Consider the following 11,997-nt stretch of genomic DNA (forward strand, 5'->3'; position numbering starts at 1 on the left):
GCAAAGGAAATCTGGGAAACTGAGTAGAAGAAGGAGTTTGGATTTATTTTCCCCCTTTCTCTCCTGTAGGAGACTCAAACGGGCTTACAATCTCCTTGCCCTTCCCCCCTCACAACAAACACCCTGTGAGGTGGGCGGGGCTGAGAGAGCTCCAAGAAGCTGTGACTGGCCCAAGGTCACCCAGCTGGCGTGTGTGGGAGTGCCCAGGCTAATCTGAATTCCCCAGATAAGCCTCCACAACTCAAATGGCAGAGCTGGGAATCAAACCCGGTTCCTCCAGATAAGAGTGCACCTGCTCTTAGCCACTACGCCACTGCTGCTGGAGCAGCAACGCTCATCAGTAGCACCTCTCAGACTCAGGGTCACAGAGATGGATTCATTGGCTGTCCATTAAACCAACCACAACAAAGGGATTCCCTGCTCTGATAATTCAAGAGGGGTAATCTTGTTAGTCCGTTGCAACAAAAACAAGCAAGGAGGCTGCGGCACTTTAACCAGATTTTGTTCCAGCATCGGAAGAACCACTTTGTAAGGGGCGTGTCCTCCGCAAGGCAGATGCTGATATGAGGTTAGGATAAAGAGGAGTACCAGCAGGAATATTGGGGTGGGGGTGGGGGTGGGGGTGGGGGTGGGGGGGGTGGGGGTGGGGGTGGGGGGAATTTGGATGGTTGGGGAGTGGGAGGACTTCTGTGGCTCACAGATCAGCTGATCCTGTCTCACACAGTGGGCAACTAGTTGCCCTGGAGGGCACAGGCTTGCCCAACCTGGACACCTGAATCTACACTGGTTAGACTACAAGAATACACTCTCCGTGGGTCTGCTGTGAAATGGAATTGTAGACTCAGATTGGTACACACAGGGCCCCCGCTGGGTTGTTATCGGCAGCTGAACAGAACAGCGCGTTTTCCACATTATTTGACATTTCGTTTTGAATAATACGAATGCCTTTTTCCCCAAGCCGCTGTTGGCATTATCTGGATTGTCCACCTTGGGTTTCAGTGAGAAAGGCTGTCTCCAAACAACAGAAACAAAACAGAGACCCAAGCGCCTCCCCCCCCCCAAAAAAATGATGATGCATCTCAGCCTCAGCATCCACGAGGTTTAATACTTCTGCATATGGAGGCTCATTTTAGCCAGCAGCCAGCGATGGACCTCCTCCTCCTCCTCCTCCTCCTCCTCTAATTCCATCTCACTCAGGCCGTGTACATTCATGCATCCACTTGTTCATTTCTGCTGTCCATGTCTTCCCAAATGGGGACCCAAAGCAGCTGACTTTTTGTGCTCCTTGCTCACAACAACCCTGCGAGGGGGGGCTAGGCCAAGTGTCTGCCACTGGCCCAAGATCCCCCTGTGAGCTGCTTCCACAGCAGAGGAGGGGTTTGAGCCTGGGTCTGCCTGCCCCCAGTCTCCCCCCTCCCTCAGGGGGGCCATCCATCACCGGGTCCAGCGGCAACAAGCCACCCCCCCCCCCTCATTACTGATCAAGCGGGACTTCCCAATTCGAAACACAAGAGGAAGTGGAGCCGCACACGACAAGATGGCCCAGGAGGGGCAGAAAGGGAACGGCGGCCCTGCTGGCTCCGCTGGGCAGGCTAGAAAGGCTCCGTTTCCCGTCGGCACAGAGTTCTTCTCGGCTGCCCTGTGTAGCTCCCGCGGCTGTTTGTCTTTTGAGCAAGACTTTTAAGAGAGCCCCGCGAGTTGCTGCTGCGGCCCCATCCCCGAAGCAGCCCCCCCACCCCACCGCAGGGGTCCTGGGGGGAGGGGGAGACCCCCTTTCTTCTGCCGGCCAGCGGGGAGGGGAGGGCGCCGCTCGCCCTCACAAGCCGCCCGCCTGGGGGCCCCGGAGAAAGGCGGGCTCCTCCGCACCCGCCCACAGCAGGTTGATGATCGTGCCAACGACCCTACAGAAGCGCTCTTTGGACCCTCCACGCACGGGGGGAGGGGAAAAGTTCCTCGCCTCCTCCACCCGGGGGGGGGGGCTCATTCGCAACCCCCACCCCAGAAGGGGGCGGGCGCCCAATCGCCGCTCCGCGCACCAGACCCGACGGCGCCCCCGCCTCCCCTCCCCGACGGCGCGGCCGGCTGTACCTGGGCCGGCAGGGAGCCTACCTGAGACCGCCGCCGCCATGCCCGGCCGGCCCGACGGCAAAGCGCCGCTCGCCCGGGGGTCCCGTCTCTGCCGCCCGGGGCGCCGCGGCCGTGCGCACTTCCTCCCCTGCAGAGGAGGCCGGCCGGCCGGCGGGGAGGGGGCGGAGGCAGCTGTAGGCGCCCGCCCAAGGAGGAGGTCGCGAGAGGTGCCAACAGCGGGGCGGGAATTCCTGGAGGGAGGTCGGGGCCCAAATTGCCCCCACGGACCGCCCCCCCCCCCGCCCAGAGGTGGGATCCAACCAGTTCTCACCACTTCTCTAGAAGTGGCTACTAATTTTTTTTCTGAGTGCCCAGAAGGGCTTACTCAAGCAACCTCCCTGCCCAAGAGGGACTTGGGGTGCGTGTGTGGCGGCGGCGCCACTGTTTGAATCCCACCACCATCGGAACCTGTTATTAAAAATGTTGGATCCCACCACTGCCCCCATCCCTCCCCCGGGCAAGCAGTTCTCCTCATCGGCCGGGACAGGGACGTAGGTATAGATTTTTATGGGGGGCTAGCCACTCCCCGCACCTGCCCCCCTGTGGGCATGGCCATTATCGCCTCCCCACCCTTGGCTCCAGGGCATGGCCAATGCCTCCCCAATTCCTTGGTTTTAAGAGCACTGTGAGTGGCGAACCTTATATCTATTAGATGTTATGGACTACAATTCCCATCACCCCCCCACCAGCACAGCCAATTGGCAAGCTGGCAGGGGCCGATGGGAATTGTAGTCCATAACATCTGGAGTGCCAAAGGTTCGCCACCACTGCAAGCAGCTCTGGGAGGCCAGGACAGCAGACTCCCCTCCCCTGCCCTCCACCAGCTGGTCGCCCAGCCGGCAGAGGCATAGCTACGGAAAATGGAGCCTGGTGCAAAATCTGAGGGGCCCCCCCCCGCCCCCCCGCAGCTGCTGTGATGCTGGAATCCACCCCCAAACAGCATCACTTTCAATGGTGTTTAAACTAGAGAGCCCAAATTCTCCCTTTAAATCCACCTTAAAGGGAGAATCTGGGGTCCCCAGTTAAACAACGTTGAAAGTGATGCTGTTTTGGGGTGGATTATCCCCCACCCTGAAACAGCATCACTTTCATTGTGGTGTAGTGGTTAAGAGCAGGTGCATTCTAATTTGGAGGAACCGTTGATTCCCTGCTCTGCCGCTTGAGCTGTGGAGGCTGATCTGGGGAACTCAGATTAGCCTGTGCACTCCCACACATGCCAGCCAGGTGACCTTGGGCTAGTCACAGCTTCTCGGAGCTCTCTCAGCCCCACCTACCTCACAGGGTGTTTGTTGTGAGGGGGGAAGGGCAAGGAGCTTGTAAGCCCCTTTGAGTCTCCTACAGGAGAGAAAGGGGGGATATAAATCCAAACTCTTCTTCTTCTAAACTGAGGACCTCAGATTCTCCCTTTAAATCCATGCCAAAGGGGGTGGATTTAAAAGGAGAATCCAGGGAGATTTTGGGGGTGCCTGCTGTCAGGAGTGCAAGTGTTAAGCTAGAAGCACCAAACTTTCAGGAGACTCTCCTAATGATACCACCCAGGTTTGGTGAAGTTTGGTTCAGGGGGTCCAAAGTTATGGACCCTGAAAGGTGTAGCCCCCATCTCCTATTAGCTCCCATTGGAAACAATGGAGGAAGGGGGCACCCCCTTTGGGAGTCCATAACTTTGGACCCCCTTAACCAAACCTCAACAAACCTGGGCAGTATCATCAGGAGAGTCCCCCAAACAATTCCTGAAAGTTTAGTGCTGCAGCTAGCCTAAACAATGCGCCCCCTGCAGGCCAAAACCCAAAAAACACTAAAATGTTTTAAAAACCCACAAACGGGTGGGCGGAGCTTCGGACATGAATGGGGGGGTTCAAACCCGAGAACCCGCCCTTACCTACGGGATGTCGTCAGTTGCTGCGCCGGCTCGGTCTCTGGGCGCCACCTAGAGCTTGGCAAGCCCAGAAACTGTGCGGCAGGACCCCAAGCAAGGCAGCAGGCCAGGCAGCATCTGTCAAAGCAGGTGCAAATAAAAAGCCAGACAACTCCTTGCCTGAAGAGGTGGTGCTCAGCAGAAAAACCTTTCCAGCGGAGGAGACTTCTGGTGGAAGGGTTTTTCACTCTGGTTGAGCCTCTGAGTGCTCCCAGGCTACACGCTGCTGAGACAGGCTATTTTTGTCGGCCTTAGAGCAAGTTTTCTTCGTTCTTGGCTCATTCCGCACATGCAGAATAATCCACTTTCAAACTGCTTTCTGTGCTCTTTGAAGCTGTGCGGAATAGCAAAATCCACTTGCAAACAGTTGTGAAAGTGGTTTGAAAACGCATTATTTTGCGTGTGCGGAAGGGGCCACTTGGCTCCCCAAATATTTTGGACCTTAAATTTGACTGGTGGATTGGAAGGATCTGGATTTTAGCCCACGAGTTCTGAAAAAAAAAATCCAGAATCAGCAGTGTGCGTGATCTGTTGAGCTATTGGAAACAGCCTCCCCCTTTCCTTTGTTTTTCTCCTCATTAATCTTTTGTTTATTTTCTTTTTTATCTCTTTTATTTTTTAATCATAGGTGGATCTATATTACTTGAGGATCATAAATGCAGATCCATTCTAATAATTTTTAAAATATATTATTATTGCTATTGCTGTTAATTTTCTTTCTAACACTCAGATCCCACTGTGTGTAACGTAACAAATAATTGAACCCAAAAATAGCGTCACACACCAAAAGACGGAGGTTAAACTAATCCAACATGTACAGCTTCATTTTCACAAATTCAAACACATAGATTCATATGGAACAATAATATATTTATCCAACTGATAAGTATTCAATGAATGATAGACCCAAAAACATGGTTCATCAAACTGAAAGCAAGTCATATACTCAATGTGTTCTCATATGAGGACGAACATATCCATTTCTGCAATGTTTCATAAAGTCAATGTCTTATCCATTTCAGTAATGTTTTGTAAAGTCAATCTCAAACGCCTCATGCGTTTCAAAATGCGTTTTTGTAGATGTCTTCCTCAGGAGAAGAGTAATTTCTTTCTTTTTCCTTTTTCACATTTCTTAACTGACATATACAAGTGTTTTTGTCTCTCCTCAGAGCTGACAAGTTCAAATACTTATCAGTTGGATAAATATATTATTGTTCCATATGAATCTATGTGTTTGAGTTTGTGAAAATGAAACTGTACATATTGGATTAGTTCAACCTCCGTCTTTTGGTGTATGACGCGATTTTTGGGTTCAATTAATTGTTAATTTTCTTTACCTGTCTTCTTTTGTTGATAAATTTTTTAAAAAATCTCTACAGTCACAACCTTACCCACTCACAAGTGGGAGACACTTCATAGCAGCAGGAAATACGAACAAGGATTGCATTTGTGATTTTCTTGAAAAAGACTGAGGGGGGGAAATAGAAATAAATAATTTGTGCGTTTACATGACCACCACTTATATTTTCTCAGCCCTCAAGGGTTCTAACCTTTAATATTCACATCGCCTTTGCAATGCTGGGTTAACATCTTGCTCTGTCACCGACATTTATGCTCTGGTAGGTGAATTCCTTCCCTCCCTGGAGACAGAATGTCCTCTGGCCAAGCTTGCAAAAATCATTTTTTTGGTAAGATAATTTTTAAGTATCTGCAATATGCTTATAGCATCTAATAACCTGTTTATTCCATATTGAATCCAAAATAAGAACTCTAGGATTCTATCTGGAATTTCTCGAACCTCTTAACGAGGAATATATATTTAGATTGCTCAGCCAAAGACTGATTGATATGGAATTTCAGTCCCTTCACCCAGTACAACCTGCAGTATGTTCCCCAGGTTTTCTAAACCTACCCATCCTACATGGGAAGATAGCAAAATACTTCTATAGTCTCGACAGTCCATGTCGTCGCAGAGCATTTATGCTTGCCAGAGTAAACGCCTTTCCTTCTAAAGTTACAATCGGGAGATTTCAAGGTGTTTTATTCGCTGACAGACTATGCCCATGCTCTGTAAATGCCGTGGATACAATACAGCATATCCTCCTAGAATGTCAGCTACACTCTGCATTACGTAGTCACTATATAATCCCGATTATTAAAGCTAAAACAAATTTGCCTTCGGCTTATGTAGTGAAGTATTTACTTAGTGATGCATCTTCTGAGATAACCTTTAGGGTCGCTACATATCTAGCGGAAGTAATATCTCAAAGACGGTACTAAAATGTGTCCCTCGATGTATCAAACCATCTAAATTACATTGATTTAATGTCTGAGGCCCAAGTCATTGTAATAAACATGAGAAGTCATTCAAATTGGTTTTAATTAACATATGGATATCACAATAGATCTCCAGAAAGTTTATGTATAATTCATCCTAACTTAGTGTACTGGATTCCTCGTTGTATTGTTGTTTATCATACAAACATACTGTATGCAGAATTATTTATGCCTAATAAAGGTTTACTGTACATCTAATAACCATTAATTAGCCATCAATAAACTGTTTATAAAAGTGATGGTTATGTTTACTATCAAATATGGTATCTATAGTTGAAATATGAATTCAAAGGAACGAAAGAAGGAAATGCATTGTGTGAGTCTAAGTTGTAAGCTTGCTTGAAGTTGGGAATGGCAGCACAGAAGTACTTAAAACAAATTTTTAAAGGTTTAATTCCCTCCATACAGACATGTATTCATCACTTTGTGACAGCAACATTAGGTGACAACTTGCCCCACAGATCTTTATCCTTCAGAAAGAGTGGTCTTCAGAAGGGCTGGAGGCGATCCTCTGAAGTCACGGCTTCTGCCTCCAGCTGCACTGCCTTTGCGCCTGCCATCCCCGCAATCTGCCCCCATGAGTCAGCACAGACCCTGTCCTTGGAGCAGGACTCAGGGAAGGCAGAAGAAGGGGAGGAGGCCAAGGGCTTGGCCCTTGAGGAGGCAGGACCTGGAAGTACGGGTGGCCTTTCTGTGGGGGAAGGCTCTGGCTGTCCCAGATGCCCCTCATCGCTGCAACCACCATACTCCCTTCCCTGGGTCAGGGCCACTGCACCCTGGTCAAGGCTGACTTGCTATGTGCCTCGGCCTGTGGCAGCGGCGGCACTCTGCCTTTGGCCCTGCTGAGGGACGTGCCTCTGTTTCAGGGCACCCTTGGCATGTTTGCCCCTGTTACCGCTGCTGCTCGGGTAACAATAAGTGATTTCAGCTCCAGCAACGTAGTGAGGTGCAGGAAGGCGGTGTTTCTTCAAGGCAAAGTATTTTATTCGGAAGCGGTGGTGAAAGCTCGGGCAGGAGAATCTTCCAGGCTGGGACCTCTGGGTGCTGCCATCAGATTTAATTTGCAACACCAAAGGGGTCTTTGTCTTTGCTAAGAAGTCGGCTGGGTGTTGGTCTAAGCTGAATTCAAAGCTGAATTCCAGGACTAACTTCCTTGTCCCTTAATATCAGCTTCTACAGGCTACTGCTTTTACTGACAAACACAAATATCAAAAATAAAATTTCTACCCTTAAACATTTGAGAAAACCTTAGAGAGTCTTCAATACAGTACAAACACATAAGAATTTCCTAAATTAACAACAACAAAACCTAAAACCAACTTGAGAACTAGCTAAAATATAATCCTAAACAGCGGGCAAATCATAAATTCAACACTAAAGGGGCTTTTATTACATCTTAAAAGGGCAGAGGCAAGAGGGAAACCATGTAGAATATTGGCACAATCACATACATATGTTCTTTGCAAGCCTTATGGAGGCTTCTGAACCAAACAGGTCTCTGTGTCCTGACCTGGAGCCAGTGTAGTCAGGTAACTTGACTCAGGAAAATATTTTGGCTATTTTCCTGGGCGGTAACACCCCAGTAGCAACCTGGCATGTAGTCTCATTTTGTGTGCTGCACTCTGACTTGGGACAGAGGTGAGGTTGCTCGCAGTTCCGGAGCTTGTCCACTCCCAATGTGGCTGCTAACCTGGGAACTACTTGGCATTTGGGCAGGAGAGCACGGAGGCAGATAGGCATGACCTTCCACTCTTTCTCCCCACCCACCCACCCACCCACCCAGCCAACTGCTGCCTCAGTACTTAAAGGCCACAGGACCAGACGCAAAGGGTGGGTGGGTGGGTGGGTGAATGTGGCCAAGCGCTCCAATCCAAGCCGGTGCAAAGCACTGATCTCCCATTTTGGCTCTCTGCTCCGTTGGCAGACTTTTGATGTCCCAAACTTCCTGCCTTACAAAGGGACGGCCAGGGCACCCCCTGAAAGAGGAGTAAAACAAGGTTGTCCATTGTCACCTGCATTGTTTGCAATGGCAATGGAATTTCTAGCAGAAAGAATCAGAAACAATGGTAGAATTAAGGGTGATAAAGTGAATCAGGAAGAGATAAGGTTGATCTTATTTGCAGATGACATACTTTTAATAACAGTCAACCCTGTAGATACAATGAAAGAGTTAAAAATAATATTAGAGGATTTTCAAAAGTATTCAGGGTTGACGGTTAATATGGAAAAAAAACAGAAATTTTAGGGGTAAACATTGAAAAGAAACTGTTAGATTAAAAGTTAGTGAAAAAGAGAATAAAATATTTGGGAGTAACTATAACTCATCGGAAAGAGAAACTGTTTAAATATAATTATGAAAAGGGATGGAAAAAATAGAAAATATATGAATTACTACCATTTCTGATTCTTGTTGGGGCCGTCTGCTCACTTTCTTCCATGGAGAGAACTGTCCACTCCAGCCCTTTGCTGTCTGTTGCTTGACCAATATGTAATCCATCAGAGGGCCTATTCTTTTATCCTTTGGCTGGTAAGGTTAATTAGTAGTCTTGTTACAACGGGGTAACGAGTTAAGAAATTTAAGCCCAAAAAGCTCAAGCCGGCAAAGAATAAAATCAAAGAAGTGTTTTATTCGGCCAACAACGGGCAAGACAGCATCAGAGGAGCCGCGCTAAAATGGCAGCGGGTTCTTACTTTTATAGGGTAAAAAACATTAAAATGGCAGAAAAGAATACACCCCAAAATGCCCACATCATCCATCAATCATGTAGAAAGGTAGAGATTTTCCCTTTCCCCAAAACATTTGGGGCTGGCTAAAATCCTTATTGGAAGATGTCAGTATGTCACCCATTGACGTTTGGTGAACTAAGGCCCTGTGTTTACCTTTATCAGTATTAGTTCGTTAGTTGCCCTATTTTTCCAGACAAAGGAGCCTAAGCATGTATCTGAAAAGGGCAACTTCAAGGTACTGTTAGAAACATTGAGACCTCAAAAAAACAGTTTAGCTCACATATTCTTTGGAATTGCGAACAAGGGGCATTCTTCAGGGTTGTTACAAGTCTGGTTAGCAACAGTAAAAGAACAGTAAGCATTAAGGTCTGCCTGAATTCTTTTGTCAGCAGCTTTATGGTTGCCACCTCCCCATTATAAGAAAACTAATGGGGGGGGGAGAATAACCTTACTTACTTATCGAATTAAAATCCCTTTCCCTTTCTCTGTGCCTACAGTCTGGTGTGGTTCCTAATGAAATCCAAACATATGATATCTACGAGGTCACCTTCATGCTATCCATCTCATGGAACTCCAAAATGTTAGTGAACACAACTTCTTTTGCAGGGAATCTTTGGAATGCACATGAAATGAAAAACTTTGATTCCCGAGGTACCTTTAAGACCAACAAATTTTTTGTGCCATTGTGGAACCACAATATGGTAGATCTGTGATTTCTGTAGTCAGATTTGGAGTTACAGGCATGTGATGTGATTTCATAGTGAATTTGGGGTGACCTGGAACAAAAATCCCCACCATCCACAAAGATCTGTGCTTGACATCCATGTTTTTGCACCACTGAGGTGCCATGAAATCGTGGATCTGTAACCAGTGAGCCCCCAGAATTGATTAGAAATATATCCTGTTGAACCCTGACCCTATATGTGTGTGTGTGTGTGAGTACTAATAAAGGATTTGTTTAGGTCTTTAAGTTTCTCCCCCATGAAGCCAATCCAAGCATCTGCCTGGAAGAATGCAATTGTTTAGACTTTTAAAGAAGTAGGCATAGAAATAAGGATATTACTCAAATAACTCTTTTCTTGTCTTTATTTTTGATATATATATACCTTTAGATACATTGTAGATTCCTTGGTATTACATTGATATTGCTTTGCTTGTATTATTACCTTGCTTGAGACAGACTTTTAGAAGTCAACCAGGATATGTAACTGGACAACACCCTCCTGTCACTTGCCTGGCAGGTAAACCCATCAACACAGACAAAATACTTTTTGGATTTACAAGTGATGGGATTAAGGTGTGCCTTGGCCGTTCGGAAGATGTCACCCTACTTCCCATTGGACTATTTGAACTTTCCACTGGGAGAACCTCAAGACCTATTGGATTATTTGAACTTTCCACTGACAAAGTCTCAAGGCCCATTGGATTATTTGAATTTTCCTTTGACAGAATCTCAAGGCACAAGCCTCAGGCCAGAAGGTGTAGCCTGGGACTTAATCTCATCAGCACAGGCAAAAGACTGTTCTCCTCCTCAGGACTCTGGCTTTGTGGTTTTAATGTTCCTCTTTGTTTTAGATTGTTTTGTATTGTGTTGTTGGGGACTGCCCCCTTCCTCCCTTCCTTTGATTAAAACTGTATAAAAGATCTGTGCTTGGCTCTGCCCAGCGGGGTCTGGCCTGGAAAGAGCTTGAAATTACAATAAAGAACCTCTGCTCTAAGGGCAGCCTGCCTCTGCATGTGCTCATTGCTGCCAAAGCTGAAATAAGAACATAAGAACAAGCCAGCTGGATCAGACCAGAGTCCATCTAGTCCAGCTCTCTGCTACTCGCAGTGGCCCACCAGGTGCCTTTGGGAGCTTACATGCAGGAGGTGAAAGCAATGGCCTTCTGCTGCTGCTGCTGCTCCCGAGCACCTGGTCTGCTAAGGCATTTGCAATCTGAGACCAAGGAGTATCAAGATTGGTAGCCATAGATCGACTTCTCCTCCATAAATCTGTCCAAGCCCCTTTTAAAGCTATCCAGGTTAGTGGCCATCAGGTTAGTGGCTATCCAGGTTAGTGGCCATCACCACCTCCTGTGGCAGCATATTCCAAACACCAATCACACGTTGCGTGAAGAAGTGTTTCCTTTTATTAGTCCTAACCCCCCCCCCCCCCCAGCATTTTCAATGAATGCCCCCTGGTATTGTGAGAAAGAAAGAAAAAATTCTGTCTGTCAACATTTTCTGCCCCATGCATAATTTTATAGACTTCAGTCATATCCCCCCTCAGCCGTCTCCTCTCCAAACTAAGGGGTCCCAAACACTGCAGCCTCTCCCCATAAGGAAGGTGCTCCAGTCCCTCAATCATCCTCGTTGCCTTTCTCTGCACTTTTTCTATCTCTTCAATATCCTTTTTGAGATGCGGCGACCAGAACTGGACACAGTCCTCCAAGTGCTGTCGCACCACTGCTTTATATAAGGGCATGACAGTCTTTGCAGTTTTATTATCAACTCCTTTCCTAATGATCCCCAGCATAGAGTTTGCCTTTTTCACAGCTGCCATGCATTGAGTTGACATTCCCATGGAACTATCAACTAAGACGCCCAAATCCCTTTCCTGGTCTGTGACTGATAGCAGTGACCCCTGTCTAATATATAAATAAATAAATTAAGCTTCTTCTTCCAAGACATCCAGGTCTTATCTTTGGTGAGGATACACCTCCGGATAGTTGTCCTTGTGATAATGCAGATGTTTGCCTGCTGGCTGTTATGCATATTCACCTTGAGATTCAGCCCTGGATCTGGCTGTTAATGTGTTTTTACAAAATTTGGGAGAGACTTTAGTAAGGCTCGCAGATTAGGTTATTCTTTAGTAATTTTTTTCCAAACTAAGAGGAAATTACTTGGGACTA

The 11,997-nt window shown here is 47.2% G+C and overlaps 1 protein-coding gene across 1 annotated transcript in view; it reads right to left on the bottom strand.

Annotated features, from left to right (window-relative positions):
- Nucleotides 1-2,316, bottom strand: part of PIK3AP1 (phosphoinositide-3-kinase adaptor protein 1) — a 68,244-nt gene extending 65,928 nt beyond the window's left edge. Inside the window, exon 1 of the mRNA XM_048504453.1 lies at nt 2,110-2,316. Coding sequence (XP_048360410.1) covers nt 2,110-2,128 — 19 coding nt within the window. The 5' untranslated portion in view covers nt 2,129-2,316. The remainder of the gene's footprint in view (nt 1-2,109) is intronic.
- Nucleotides 2,317-11,997: the final 9,681 nt, after the last annotated feature.

This window comes from Sphaerodactylus townsendi, linkage group LG07 (genome assembly GCF_021028975.2).
Source record: "Sphaerodactylus townsendi isolate TG3544 linkage group LG07, MPM_Stown_v2.3, whole genome shotgun sequence".
Classification (NCBI taxonomy): domain Eukaryota; kingdom Metazoa; phylum Chordata; class Lepidosauria; order Squamata; family Sphaerodactylidae; genus Sphaerodactylus; species Sphaerodactylus townsendi.